This window comes from Anabrus simplex, chromosome 1, assembly GCF_040414725.1.
Source record: "Anabrus simplex isolate iqAnaSimp1 chromosome 1, ASM4041472v1, whole genome shotgun sequence".
NCBI lineage: Eukaryota > Metazoa > Arthropoda > Insecta > Orthoptera > Tettigoniidae > Anabrus > Anabrus simplex.
The window spans coordinates 1,622,361,865-1,622,375,150 of NC_090265.1; the positions used below are offsets into that span (position 1 = coordinate 1,622,361,865).

A 13,286-nucleotide genomic window follows, 5' to 3' on the forward strand; every position below is an offset into this window, starting at 1 on the left:
CTTGTCCTTTCCCCCTACTAAGCCCGGCCCAAATTACTTCCTCCATCTGGTTTTCAATAACTTCTACTAGCTCACTAATCTCTTCTTTTATCAATAGCGCTATTCCTCCCGGAACTCTCCCTTTTCCGTTTTTCTCCTGGATTTATACTTTACCTCATACCCTTTCCATTTTATTTCTCCCAAATTCAAGCCAAGTTTCTAGTAACGCCACAATGTCAAAGCTTTTTATCGTTTTAATAACTGCCTCGTTACCTAGCTTATTTAGTAACCCTTCAATATTTATAAACCCTATCTTCCAGTCTAGCTATGACTCCCCCTCCTGCCCCTCCCAGTTACCTCCCTTATTTTGGCTTCTTGTTATTGTGGCCCTATCCTCTTCTATTCCCATTCCATCTTTCTTTTGCCCTTTGGAGCACAGCCTGTCATCATTTTCTTCCGCAAGTCTACTTTTCTTGCCCCATAAGTCTTTTAGGCTTAAACTTTTCCCTCTATTCAGGGCGTCTCGACCTTTTATTTCCTTGCATGCTCCTTGTTCTTTATTGAACCCTTGCCTACTTACATTTGAACTTCCCAGATCTTGTGAGTCAACGTCTGTCGGCACTTGCTGACTCCCCATTTCAGCTTCCGCACTGCTCACTGGACTGCTCGGCACGACACCTGACGTGCGTTCCTTACTTGCTTTGTTGTCCCGCGCTGCTTCATCTTCTGCCTTCCTTCAGCTAGCCTGTCTTCTTCTTGTTTTAGGTTTTCATCAATCATCTGGTCTGCCTCTGTGGATCCGTGGTAGAGTGTCGGCCTCCGAATCCCAAGATAGCGGGTTCAAACCCGGCAGAGGTAGTCGGATTTTTGAAGGGCGGAAAAAAGTCCATTCGACACTCCATGTCGTACGATGTCGGCATGTAAAAGATCTCTGGTGATACATTTGGTATTTACCCGACAAAATTAATTAAATCTCAGCCATAGACGCCCAAAAGAGATCCGGTTTACTCTGTCTGCCATCTAGCGGACCTAGAGTAAAACGGAACGTCGAAATTGACGAGCAGGCAGCCAGATGGCGTCAAATTGAAATGTCTGCACACGGTAGCTGAGGCCATACGATTATTATTATTATTATTATTATTATTATTATCAATCATCTGCAACTTTTACATCGTCCAGCGCCCTACCCACTTTCCATTTGAAATTATCAACTGCTGTCCCCTGATATGCGCTCTGAGTCCTTGACTTCTTGCTCTAAATAGATGAGGTCTTAAAGTATTTAAGCACTTACTGCCTTCACTTCCCATATCTCTTCTCACGTATAATTTCTCACCTTGAAGATTGTTCGCATTTCTTACGATAATTTCCGCCATCAGTGTTGATATCAATTTCACTCTGATAGGCCTGCTCCCCCTCACTTTTCCAAACATTTCCACATCGTCAATATCCACTTCGCTAAAGTTGATCTTCATCTTAGTCTGAATTACATCGACCACCTTGTATATGTGTTCAACTTTAGCTTCTTTTACCTCTTCCTTCCCTCCATATATAAAAATACATTTCTTCACACGTTCCTGACCACTGTTCACCTCTACTTTCTTCAGTTTCGTTACCTCTTCTTCCAGGTTTTTTTTTTCCTCCAAATTTCTTCTTCAGTATTTCCTGTCTTTGCTGCTACCTCTTCAGTTTTGTCCTCTATCCATCTCTCCAGCTCTTCGAATTTCTTTGACCATCTGCTTTAGTTGTTCTGTTGTACAAACATCCTTCACCTCTTCTCTGACTATTCCTTTAATAGTCTCCATGTCGTCCCAGCTCATACTGCCGTTAGCATTCAGGCCGGGATTAAGATTTATGCCCCCAATAACTAACAGCGTCGTAACCACCACAACCACAACCACCATCACCATCCCTCCTATCTTCCATAAGTCACTCTTGTGCTCTCTCTTCTCAGTTTTTTCCCATTTCATTCTCCATAACCACCTTTCTATCACTGTTCGGTACTGCTCCACACCAACCATTGTTCTGCACACTCCACTCTGCACAACAGTTTCCTTCACTGGCTTGAGTTAGACTGTGGTTTTCAATTTTATCAAGTATTAAAAATTGATATTTATGGGCTTATTATGGATTTTATTAAAATATGTATTTACATTTTAAAATGTGTTTTTATATGAAATCAGGCTTTCATGCTTGGTGATGCATAATAAGAATAATAAAATTTGTAAACTGAGTTAAAACATGCACAAAAAATATGTAATTACATAAAAATCCACTCCCTAATTATGAGAATATTCAGGGTTTGGTGTAAGGAAGTAAATGAGAGGGCGTGTAAGCATCTGGTACGACCCCGATTAGAGAATAGTTCCAGTGTACGGGACCCACACCAGGATTACTTGATTTGAAAACTGGAAAAGATTCACAGGAAAGCAGCATGATTTGTTCTGGGAGATTTCTGACAATAGTGATACTTAAAATGTTCCAACCTTTTGAGCTGGGAAGACCTGGGAGTAAGGATCTCAGCTGCTCGATTAAGCAGTATGTTACATGTGATAAGTAGTATGTTCTGAGTTGTCAGTGGAGAGATGGCGTGGAATTACATTACTAGACGAATAAGTCTGAGTGGAGTTTTAAAGATACAAAAGATCATAATATGAAGATAAAGTGTAATTCTAGAGAACAAATTGAAGCAAATATTTAATTATAGGCAGAGGAATTAGAGATTGGAATATTTTATCAAGGGAAATGTTTGATAAATTTCCAAGTTCTTTGAAACCATTTAAGAAAAGACTAGGTAAACAACTAATAAGGAATCTGAAATCTGGACAACAGTCCTAAATGCAGATTAGTTATGACTGATTGATTGATTCTGTAATCTACCTACCCATCTCACTTTCACACTCTTCTGTAACACCTAGTTTCATAGCTTTTCTATACTCTCTTCTGTCAAAATAAATTTTGAAAGAACTTTATACACAATATAATGCTTTTATCCCCTCTTCATACAGCATGTGGTCTTACCTACAGTAATAAACGAATCTTCTCAGTAGAAGTATTTTTTACAGAAACCAAGAAAGAAGTAATAATTAATAATAATATTGCTTTAACACGTTGACTGCCAGGACACAGAAAGAAATGTCCCGGTGGCCAAAGCATTTTTTCTTATATGCATGTAGTAAATAAACAGTAAAGCAAAATTCGAAGTGATATTTCACTTAAGTGTTCAATGTACGTACGAAATACAATGAAAATTCCCAGCACCCCGATGAAGTACAGCCATGGCCCCACAGAAAAGTTCACTGCATGGTTTTGCCTAGACGGCCAGAGCGGTACAGTCTAGCGGTATTAGAAGCTTGCATTGCTTGATACTACACATTGTAGATAAGAGAGCGTGCCACGATTTGTTTACTTGCGCTTAGGACTACAATCGCAAGGCACTCATTATTTTACAGTAGGGTGTGTGTGAAATACTTGCAAGATATTTCTAAATTATTTTACAAGTGAACGGAGAGGTTAGTTATAAAAATGAACCCATTTCTTCTCGAAATCAGAAGATAATGACGCTAGCCTTTCAGTATGAGAATTCTGGTAAGTAGTGTCCATGTCAAACTGATCTATTTCGTTTTGCAACACAAAAAACTCTTCACCAAATTAAATTTGAAATATATTTATTTCCTCTTTACTCCTTGCCAAATGCTCAATGATAATTTAAAATGTTGCTATGTTGTCAATTTAGAAAATGCAAATATGCTCATGTTTACTCTATATTTACTGCGATAAGCGTAGAAATCACCTCAGGTATGGGTGCAACAATTTGGAAGGGATCAGTGTGGCCTATTGATTAGGTAAGCAGAAGCTTGGGGCGAAAATGGGAAATCACAGAAAACCATAATCAGGTTTCCCGACAGTAGGATTCAAACCCACAATCTTCAAAACCTTGAGCTTGCAAGTTAGCTAACTCAGCACACCTAAGCGCATGGCTAAACTGATTGGACAAATACTCGCATATTGCCAAAAAAAGTTTGGATTAATAAAAAGTAAAGGCTATATTTTGGAAACCAAGCATGCCAGGATTTGCTCCGATACCATAGTGGTACGCTACCATAAGGAATTCAACAGCTCAGTGGTCCGCTGGCCCGGCAGAGAAATTCATATAGCAACACCTATCAGCGGTACTTTGTACTGCCGTGGCCTCATGAGACACTCACTCAGCGGTACAATGTACCGCTCTGGCAGCCAACATGTTAAATCCTGCTAACTACTTTTTGACAGTTTTTGGATATGCCTAGGTGCTGGAATTTTGTCCCGCAGGAGTTATTTTATGTGCTAGTAAATCTACCGACACGAAGCTGACGTATTTGACCTCCTTCAAATACCACTGGACTAAGCCAGGATCAAACCTGCCAAGTTGGGCTCAGCAGGCCAGCGCCTCAACCATCTGAGCCACTCAGTCTGGCAAGAAAGAACTAGATCAACAAGGTGACATAACAAACCAAAGAATAAAGGATAACTCCGTATAATACTTACTCCTTCTCGGGCTATTCCATCCTCCAGCGGCCACATTGGCTCAGATTTCACTGCCACTTCCTGCTCCATATCACCATTCCAAGACTCAACTGGACCTGCCATAATGCAAATATGGAGCAAAAATAAGATTGACTGGAAAGAAGAAAGTATAACTTGCTGAGAGAACATTGCTGAAGATATAGAGAACACTTCATTCTGATAACCTTAATTATCCTATTCTCCCTATCTATCAACACAATACATTATTCTAGTTCCTATTCCTGTCACGACTTGATTTGGCACTCGTTTGTTCCCTTGTAATATTAATTCGTATTCCATATTCCTTTAATTCATTGTAATACATACATCTTCATTACAGACTGTAATGCCTTTCAACAGTCAGTCTGCAAACCTCTGTGAATTAAGTAAGTGCTTCCACAGCCCTGACCTTTATTTAAAACTAGCTCTGTGGTCTAACTCAGGTCTACACCTCTTAAAATTAAATTACTACACATTCTTATGATAATCATCCTGGTTTCCATCTACTTGTCTCACCCTCCATGGCCGAGTCCAATTTTTCTCCTAGGTAACCTATCCTCCACCATTTGCTTTACATGACCCCACCATTTAAAAACATCTCGCACAGGTGTGCATTGCATTACATTTAAAAACTTCAAAGAACACCTCTGAATCTTATTGACATGAAGTTGACAGTAACAGAATAAGACACTGTTGTGCTTCAGCTCTGTTAGGTTGGAAATATAGTTAAATTCCCACTTAACATGCACCTTAAAACCATCTATTTTATAATTCAGTCCCGATACTGATAGTTCGATGTTTTTACAAAGGGACACTATGAAGGCTCATATAGCCAATGATTCATTGCAGGCAATTCACAAAGTGTTTAACAATAGAGTTATCAGCAACAACTAATGGCCTGCATGATTTCCAAACTTATCATCATCCTCCTGCTCCTCCTCCTGCTTGCATCTTCCCATTTATTAGTGGTCTGCAATTCTGCATCGTTATGTCCATCTAAGACAATCATTAGATGCCATGGGTTCAGATTTGCAAGGTGCATGTCATCTCTCATCATGTCCAGCCAATGTGTTAGCAGTTGTACTTAAAGGTGCTGACCCTCCACGTCCAGTTCAAGGGTGGTCTTTGCAAACTGAGATGTCTATTGCTGCAAAGTTCATGCCCATACCATCACTGACACGATTCTTGCATTTTCTGTGTGCTTGGGGCAAAATTGAATATCTTCCACACAGAATACCAAAAGGCAAAACAGTCTACAACAGAGATTTCCAAACTTTCTTATTTTGTGGTACACCTAAGAATGTGTCCAACCTACCCAACTCCAATTCGAAATCAACTTTAAACAATGTAGTAAAATTACACACTGAGGATCTTGGCCTCTTTGTCTATGAATAACTTATACGTAATGCAATAAAATTAATTTTAATGTGTTATGACTGTTTAGTTATGGTAATTTACAGAATGATAATAAAAGAACAAACGAGAGCACTGTCATCAAATTTCAACAATCCAATGTCAGGTACTTACAATCAAAATATAACATTCGCTGAACCTTAGTTAAATAATTATAAGTAGAACAAACAAATACTGACTCTACCAGTGGGAAATTCATACCTGATATGTTAACAAATATTGGCAATCTGAGATCAGATATTTAACATACTCTCATATCATCCTCCATGTTGCAGGATGTCAAGTTTTTATGTTTGTTAAGACTGAGAACCCATGCTCACATTCCCAGGATGTTGAGAACTGAAGCAAAACAACAACTGTAATATTTGACAATAGAGGGTACTCATTTTTCGAGGGGATCTAGAAGCTGACGAGACATCTTTGGATCTAGAAGCTGTTGAGAAGGGCATCTTTGAATTTCATCATGAGAGTGCAATTATTTTCTAAATCCACAAGCTCTTATTGTTCTCGCAAGTTCAACATCTTTCATTCCCAAAGTTTCTGAGAAGGGATTCCAAACCCAGCCATATTTCTTAGTCTAGTACCAACTCAATGTAAACAACAGACTTAGGAAGTGACTTTTTCACACAAAGCTTGTATAGCAGAATTAGATTTTCTTCACACTTCTGTAGTGCTCCTCACCAAATGACAAAGCCACAGGGTAAATTTACACTGAAGAGCAGCAATTATGTCAGATGAAGTTAACAAGTTCTCCATTGGTCCTCGCATCTTTGTGTTTACTTTGTTCATATGCTCAAATATATCAGCAAGATAAGCCAGTTTCACACACCACCCTTCAAGAGTGAGTAGGTTGGAATAATTTTCATCATTCTCAGTCATGAAGAAGACAATCAGTTCTCGAGTTGATATACACATGACAAAACAGAATTTCACCTTCAGATAACCACCTAACATCAGTGTGGTTTAAAAGGGATTTGAAGTCAGCATCCATAGGCTCACATATTTGTGTAAAGACCAAGTGAAAAACATAATTCAGAACAGTTAGTAATTCTTTATTCAAGGTTTTGGTCATTAGAACTTTGCCGTGAATGAAACAGTGATCTGTGAACTTCGTGGTGAATGAAACTATTTGTAACTATCTTTGTGGTTCACATTTCTCACCACTGTACAAACCACTACCAAACACTAGTCATACTTAGAGCACCATCTATATAAATTCCAACACAATTACTCCAAAATATTCATCTTCTTTTTTTTTTTTTCTATTTCTTTTAAGGTGCACCGACACAGACAAGTCCTATGACAATCATGGGATTAGACAAGGCTAGGACTGGGCAGGAAGCAACCGTAGCCTTAATTAAGGCATATGTCTGGTGTGAGAATGGGAAATTATTAAAACCTACCTTCAGGGTTCACTTTACATTAAATGCTCTAATATCACAGAGTCAGAAGAAAACTATATGTGAAGGCCTGCAATATAGAAAGCTCATAGAATTGATCAACAATAACATTACATTGACCATTGTTTGTTGTGATGTGCTTAATGTCTTCTGCTGCCATTCATCTCCAATAGATGGGATTACTGCTACGTACTGAGTACAATAACCTGCTTGAATATTGGTGAGAAGTAGCTGGGGAGTTAGATCTCTCTCTTCTTTAGCATACCATTCCTCTGGTTCAGAAATTTTCTGATACTACTGGTACATAACACACTAGTTCATACTAGTATTTCAGCTATTCGATCCCAACTCCGAGGGCACTGATTGGAATGAACAGTGTGCACACTTAAACAGAATAATGACAAGGGGACGATGACCTTTGTAGTTAGGCCCCTTAAAACAAGCATCATCATCATCATCATCATCATCATCATCATCATCAGAATAATGACAGAGGAGTGTTCGCGGTTGTCTGCGGCCTGATCATTCTAGCTCTGGAACTTTGAACTGTTAAATCGGCAGTGTACCACTTTTCGTTAAAAGTGAGAAAATGTGCGGTTTTTCATTTGATCGAGTATTTCATATGACAGCAATGCTTTTAATTGCGACATTCATACTGACATCATTGTAATTAGTAGTAGTAGTTTTATTGAACCTCACAGGTTCAATACATGGTTCAAATTTGGAATAGCCTAAGCCAATTACAGGATGCAAAAGGACAGTACATTAGAATCTAGTAAATGACAAAATAAGAAACCAGCAAAATGAAATAAAATGAGACTAAAATAAAATAAAATAAAAGGCAATTGGACAAATACTCCTTGGACATGCCATGAAGTCCGTCGGATACTCCGGAAACGTGACCCCCAAAGTGAGGGTCACCGCAGCAGCCATCCTCGGTCTCTTCATGCCACGCCCAACTTCTCCCCTGAATATTTCTATTGTCTTCCAGAATATGCTATTTAAATAAAGTATAGTTAAAAGACATATAAACAAATGGATCACGGTCAACTCACTTCCGGAGAGCCGTTAACCCTGGCAAAAGGCAAACACATAATTAAAAATAAAATTAGAATACCACATATGCAAGCTATAAAAAGAACTACACCTTCAACCTGACCGGCCTCACCGACGCGGCACATTCCATCACAGCTATTGTCATAACTCCTGACCTAGTTACTCTGCTGATCCAGCCCCCACGTTCCAACACTTTAACTACCTCCTCGTCAAAACAATGTCGTCATTCTTTGCCAACCATACCATTAAATTTGCTTAACAACCACACAAATAATCTAAAATCACCATCAAACTTTCCAATCTCCCAACTCCACCTCATAACACACACCACTTTTCCATTCTCATCCCTCTCAACACTTAAATTCTGCCATTACATATACCACCACTTCCCTATTACCTACCAAAAACTCCATTCAACTCCACAATCTTTAATTTACACTTAACACTCCAGATCAATTCCAAATTACCTTACTACCTACCAATTTCAACTTGGCCATCAATTCACTATACCTAGTATGCCAATACATACCATTATTTAACATCAAGAATTTCATTCTTTAGGTTCCGTATTGAATCCAGATTCACAATAGAGAATTGGGAAAAGTTAATATCCACCTTTTCAATACAATGTATTATGTGAGGGTTTTACATTTAAATGTACATTTACATTACATTACATTACATTTAGATGTAAAACCCTCACGTAATACATTGTATTGAAAAGGTGGATATTAACTTTTCCCAATTCTCTATTGTGAATACATACCACCATCACCATAAAATTCAATATACTTCATTACCTACCAAAAACTCCATACTGCATACCAATTACTATACATATTATACCAACACATACCACCAACACCATCATCTCACACAACCACCCCCTTCTTTTTACCATAAGCACTCTCTCCAGAACCCAAATTACCTTACTACATACCAATCACAACTTACTCCATTACTTCACTATACCTATTATACCAACACACACTTAACACTCCAAATCAATTCCAAATTACCTTACTACATACCAACTACTTTCATCATACCATTGCCTACTGTCCATCTCACAACATTATCGAGGTCATTTTGCAGCTGCTCACAATCTTGTAACTTATTTATTACTCTGTACAGAATAACATGATCTGAAAAAAGCCTTACCTCTGATTCTACTTCTTTACACATATTGTTGAAATACATAAGAAAACATAAAGGTCCAAAGGTTCCTCAAGCTTTTTTCACTTCCCTCGTAGCTGTTCATGGGATGGTGTTTCTACAAAGACAGACTTTCAGCTTGAATTTTCAACATAGTGATTTCGAACTAGTTTTGAATTGTTATCAAACTTTTAAAAAATTAGTCTAAGAGGTCCGCAACCTCACCATTAGCACTTTATTGTTTCATTTCCGTCTGCATTATTTATTTTATTTTATTTTATTTTATTTTATTTTATTAGGTTTAGCACATCTTTTGGATTCAGTTATGTTTTATATGCCTTTTTTTCAATGAATTTGTCTCAGCAAGTTATTTATTGCTCTACTAGTGATGTAAATATTGTATATCATTATTGTTTTTATTTCTGCCTGTCTCTTTTGTTTTTCATTTGTTCCTTCATTATGTTTTTTAGCATATTTTTAGCATATTATGTAGATTACTTTACCCCCCCGCCCCCTTATTTCACTAAAGATGTCTCAAACGAGTCGAAACATGTTTGAATTTTATTGCTCCCTCTAATGATGGAATTGTTTTGTATTGAATTAGGAGGATACATTTAATTTTTTACTTTGTAAAGTGACACAGCTGCATGTTGATACGAAGATAAAATACCTCAAGTGATGCATTGCTCCAGCAGTCGTTAAGGGCATTTTATACCATTTATTATCCTTGCCATTGTAGATTAGCTTGTAACCTCCACTGATAACTGCACCTGCCCACATAGTTTCTTGAATGCAAGCTACGTCCACATTTTGCAGTAGTTCTAGGCTTCGACCTGCCGTTATTGAGACGTTGATAGTGGTTACTAGTTAGATACTTTTGGACATTTAGTGGTTAACCATCTTCAGCTGATGTCAGCTTTGTGCCAGTTGCCCTCACCAATTTTTCACATTGTCTAGGTGAACGTGGTTCATGTCGCTTGCGGAGGATCCCTAACATTGATATCCGAATGAAGAGGAGTCAACTGCATGTTGATACAACGATTAAATAGCTCAAGTGCTGTGTTGCTCCACCAGTCATTAAGGGTGTCGCAAACTCTCTTCAGGTTTTATTTAGGCTATCCCTCACATGAGATCAGATGCCTTTCACAGCTACCCCTAACAAGTAGACTTCGATACCAGTTCCTCCACTGAGGAACCACTACCCTCCCAAAGTAGCTTCTTCACCTGAAGTCATTAACTCATTCAGGGAGGTAGCTCATTTCCTGCTGTCCAAATGCTTGGTTTAAAGTCTCTGGTTGTACAGTCTACACCAGTACCATAGAAGGACAAATCTGGGCAGATAATTATCCCCTAATTTTTGCTGACTGTGATTATCATTTATGGGGAACATTAAAAGATATTTTTTAGAAGACAAATCTGCACACTTTAAAATGAAAACATGTAATGGATATTTTCCACAGCAGGTGCCAGAAATGTGTGGAAAATGGAAACAGGCAGTTCAAGAATGGCATAATGTTTTAAGTGTACTAGAACTTATTAGACAGTCACTCTAGTATTTCTACAGGCACCTGCATTTGGAAGATGGCTGTAAGCAAATGTCTATCAGGTGATGCAGTTCCTGCAGGCACCCAGCCATCAGATGGTTGGATGACCATGGATGCAGACTGGCTATTGTTCTCGGTGACATTCCACTTCAAAATCTGCACCGCAAGGATGCTTTGTTCCAGGAGTAAAGGAAGATATTATCATTTTTTCTGTATACAACAATCACATCCCTGCCACTAAGTATCAAATCAAAGTTTCCTATCATAAAGAGCCTAACAGCTGGAGAAAAGTTCTGCAATACATCGACGTAGACAGAACAGCGGAAAAGAAAACCCTCCTCTCTATAGGATGATTCCCTACATCGAAAGAAAAGTCTTGTATTTGTATGTGAATGTTGATATCACGATCAAAGCCAATAAGACCTCCCAATTTTACAAGAAATCTGAACCATAAGGCCACACATTGGCTGGGATTCAAACCATGGCTGCACTGGTGGGAATTTCATGAATGAATAAATGAATGAATAAAATATTCATACTCACCCTTTTTGTGTATGGTCCAATTGGTCCCAAGGATGCACATGGAGTTCCATTTCCTGGCAGTTTAATTTGGGATTTCAAATCCAATACACTGCAATACATATTCAAAAATTACTCTAGACATAATAAGTAACATAATTTAATATTGTTTTCCAATTTATGGGTTGCAATTATGAAACAAGGCATAGGCCTACTATGCAACTTGTGACTAAATGACTGTACATAATTAAGCTTACAAAGAAAAAATTCAGGAGACACTGTAAATATTTTCAACTTATATTGTACAAATGATTTCTAAAGATCAGGAATGCTTTAAAGTCATGGCTGCCTCTTGAACTAAGTGTAAGTGGGCACCCATGGTCAGGAATATAAATTGAAATCTAACTTTTCAAAAACCACCCCTCATCCTTCAGAAGCCTTACAACAGGAACATCTTTGAGGTTCCAGATATTCTGAAAGTAATTTGTAGCTTGCGCATAGATGTCCTTTTCATTTCTTCTAGATTGACTGAAAACAGCTGATCTTCGTCAGCTTCTAACTGTACTGTGGGATTAATAATGAACCCAGATCTGGTTTTCATCGAGTTGATCACTATGATGTTATCTCCAAGGGCACTTTCATTTGTTACTACAAAGTGGACATCTCAAAGTTTTTGATAGCAACTGCTGACTAGGGAATTCGATCTCAGCCCTTATTTCTAATCTCAGGATTTTGGGATTACACTTGGTCAGTCCTGAGATCCCGGGATCATAGGTTACAAATAAAAAATAAGAACATCTTACAGAAATCAGCTGTTTAATTAGCAAATAGAAATTTAGACAAAATCAACATATTTTATGGTATACATCTAGCTAATGTAATCACTCTAACTAATAAGACTTAGGGTCAGACTAACCAGACTTAAAATCACTCAGTCTCTATGTTGACATTATTCTTTTCCAAGAATCAGTGAGATCTCTTTAAACTTACATAAATTAAAAAACCTTATGTAACAAACTATGCAAATAAACTCTGGAAATTAACAACAATCTATCTGAACATAGACTAAATAGACAACTTTCATGTAACAACATAGTAAGTAGGTAAAAGGTTTCTTAGCAAAAAGTATTTAAAAATAACATTAATCAGTCACATTTCACATTTCTCGTAAATATAAAGAAAACTAATTTAATAGGAACATTCTAATTTAAATTGCAAAAATATGATCTGAGAAATAACAATGCGTCCAGTGTCTCATCATCAAGCCTGCTTCTCAATTTGTTGCACATATATGCAGCTGCTAAGAAAGTGCATTCAGGTTTGATGGAAGTTCGAGGAATCGTTAGTAAATACTTATAAGCCTGCTCTAGGTTATAGCTCAGAGTAGAATTTGAAGGCCCGTATAGGTTCATTTCCTTGTTAACAATTCTGGAAAATTCACTTTCATTTAATGCTTCAGGAGACATAATTTTCATGCTGTTTTCTATTTCCAGCTGAAGCTTTTCTTTGAACGTCAAATCACATTTTTCTGTATAAGGAGGCTTGACTTGCATATTTTGTTCTTCCTCTTTGTCATTCTTTTTACCATTTAATCTCTCAATTAAAGAAACAATCTCATTTTTCTATCAGGGCTTTGTTCGGACTTGAAAATGTACGCTTTATTTCATCATCAAATGCC

At 37.7% G+C, this 13,286-nt stretch overlaps 1 protein-coding gene across 10 annotated transcripts in view; it reads right to left on the reverse strand.

The window, feature by feature from the left end:
• Nucleotides 1–13,286, reverse strand: part of LOC136858607 (transcription factor Clamp) — a 129,241-nt gene that overhangs the window by 78,022 nt on the left and 37,933 nt on the right. For all 10 annotated transcript variants that reach the window (XM_067138288.2, XM_068225636.1, XM_067138295.2 and 7 more), the window contains 2 exons: nucleotides 11,633–11,720; nucleotides 4,504–4,598 (listed from right to left, as the gene is read on the reverse strand). In XM_067138288.2, coding sequence (XP_066994389.2) covers nucleotides 4,504–4,598; nucleotides 11,633–11,672 — 135 coding nt within the window. In that variant the 5' untranslated portion in view covers nucleotides 11,673–11,720. The remainder of the gene's footprint in view (nucleotides 1–4,503; nucleotides 4,599–11,632; nucleotides 11,721–13,286) is intronic.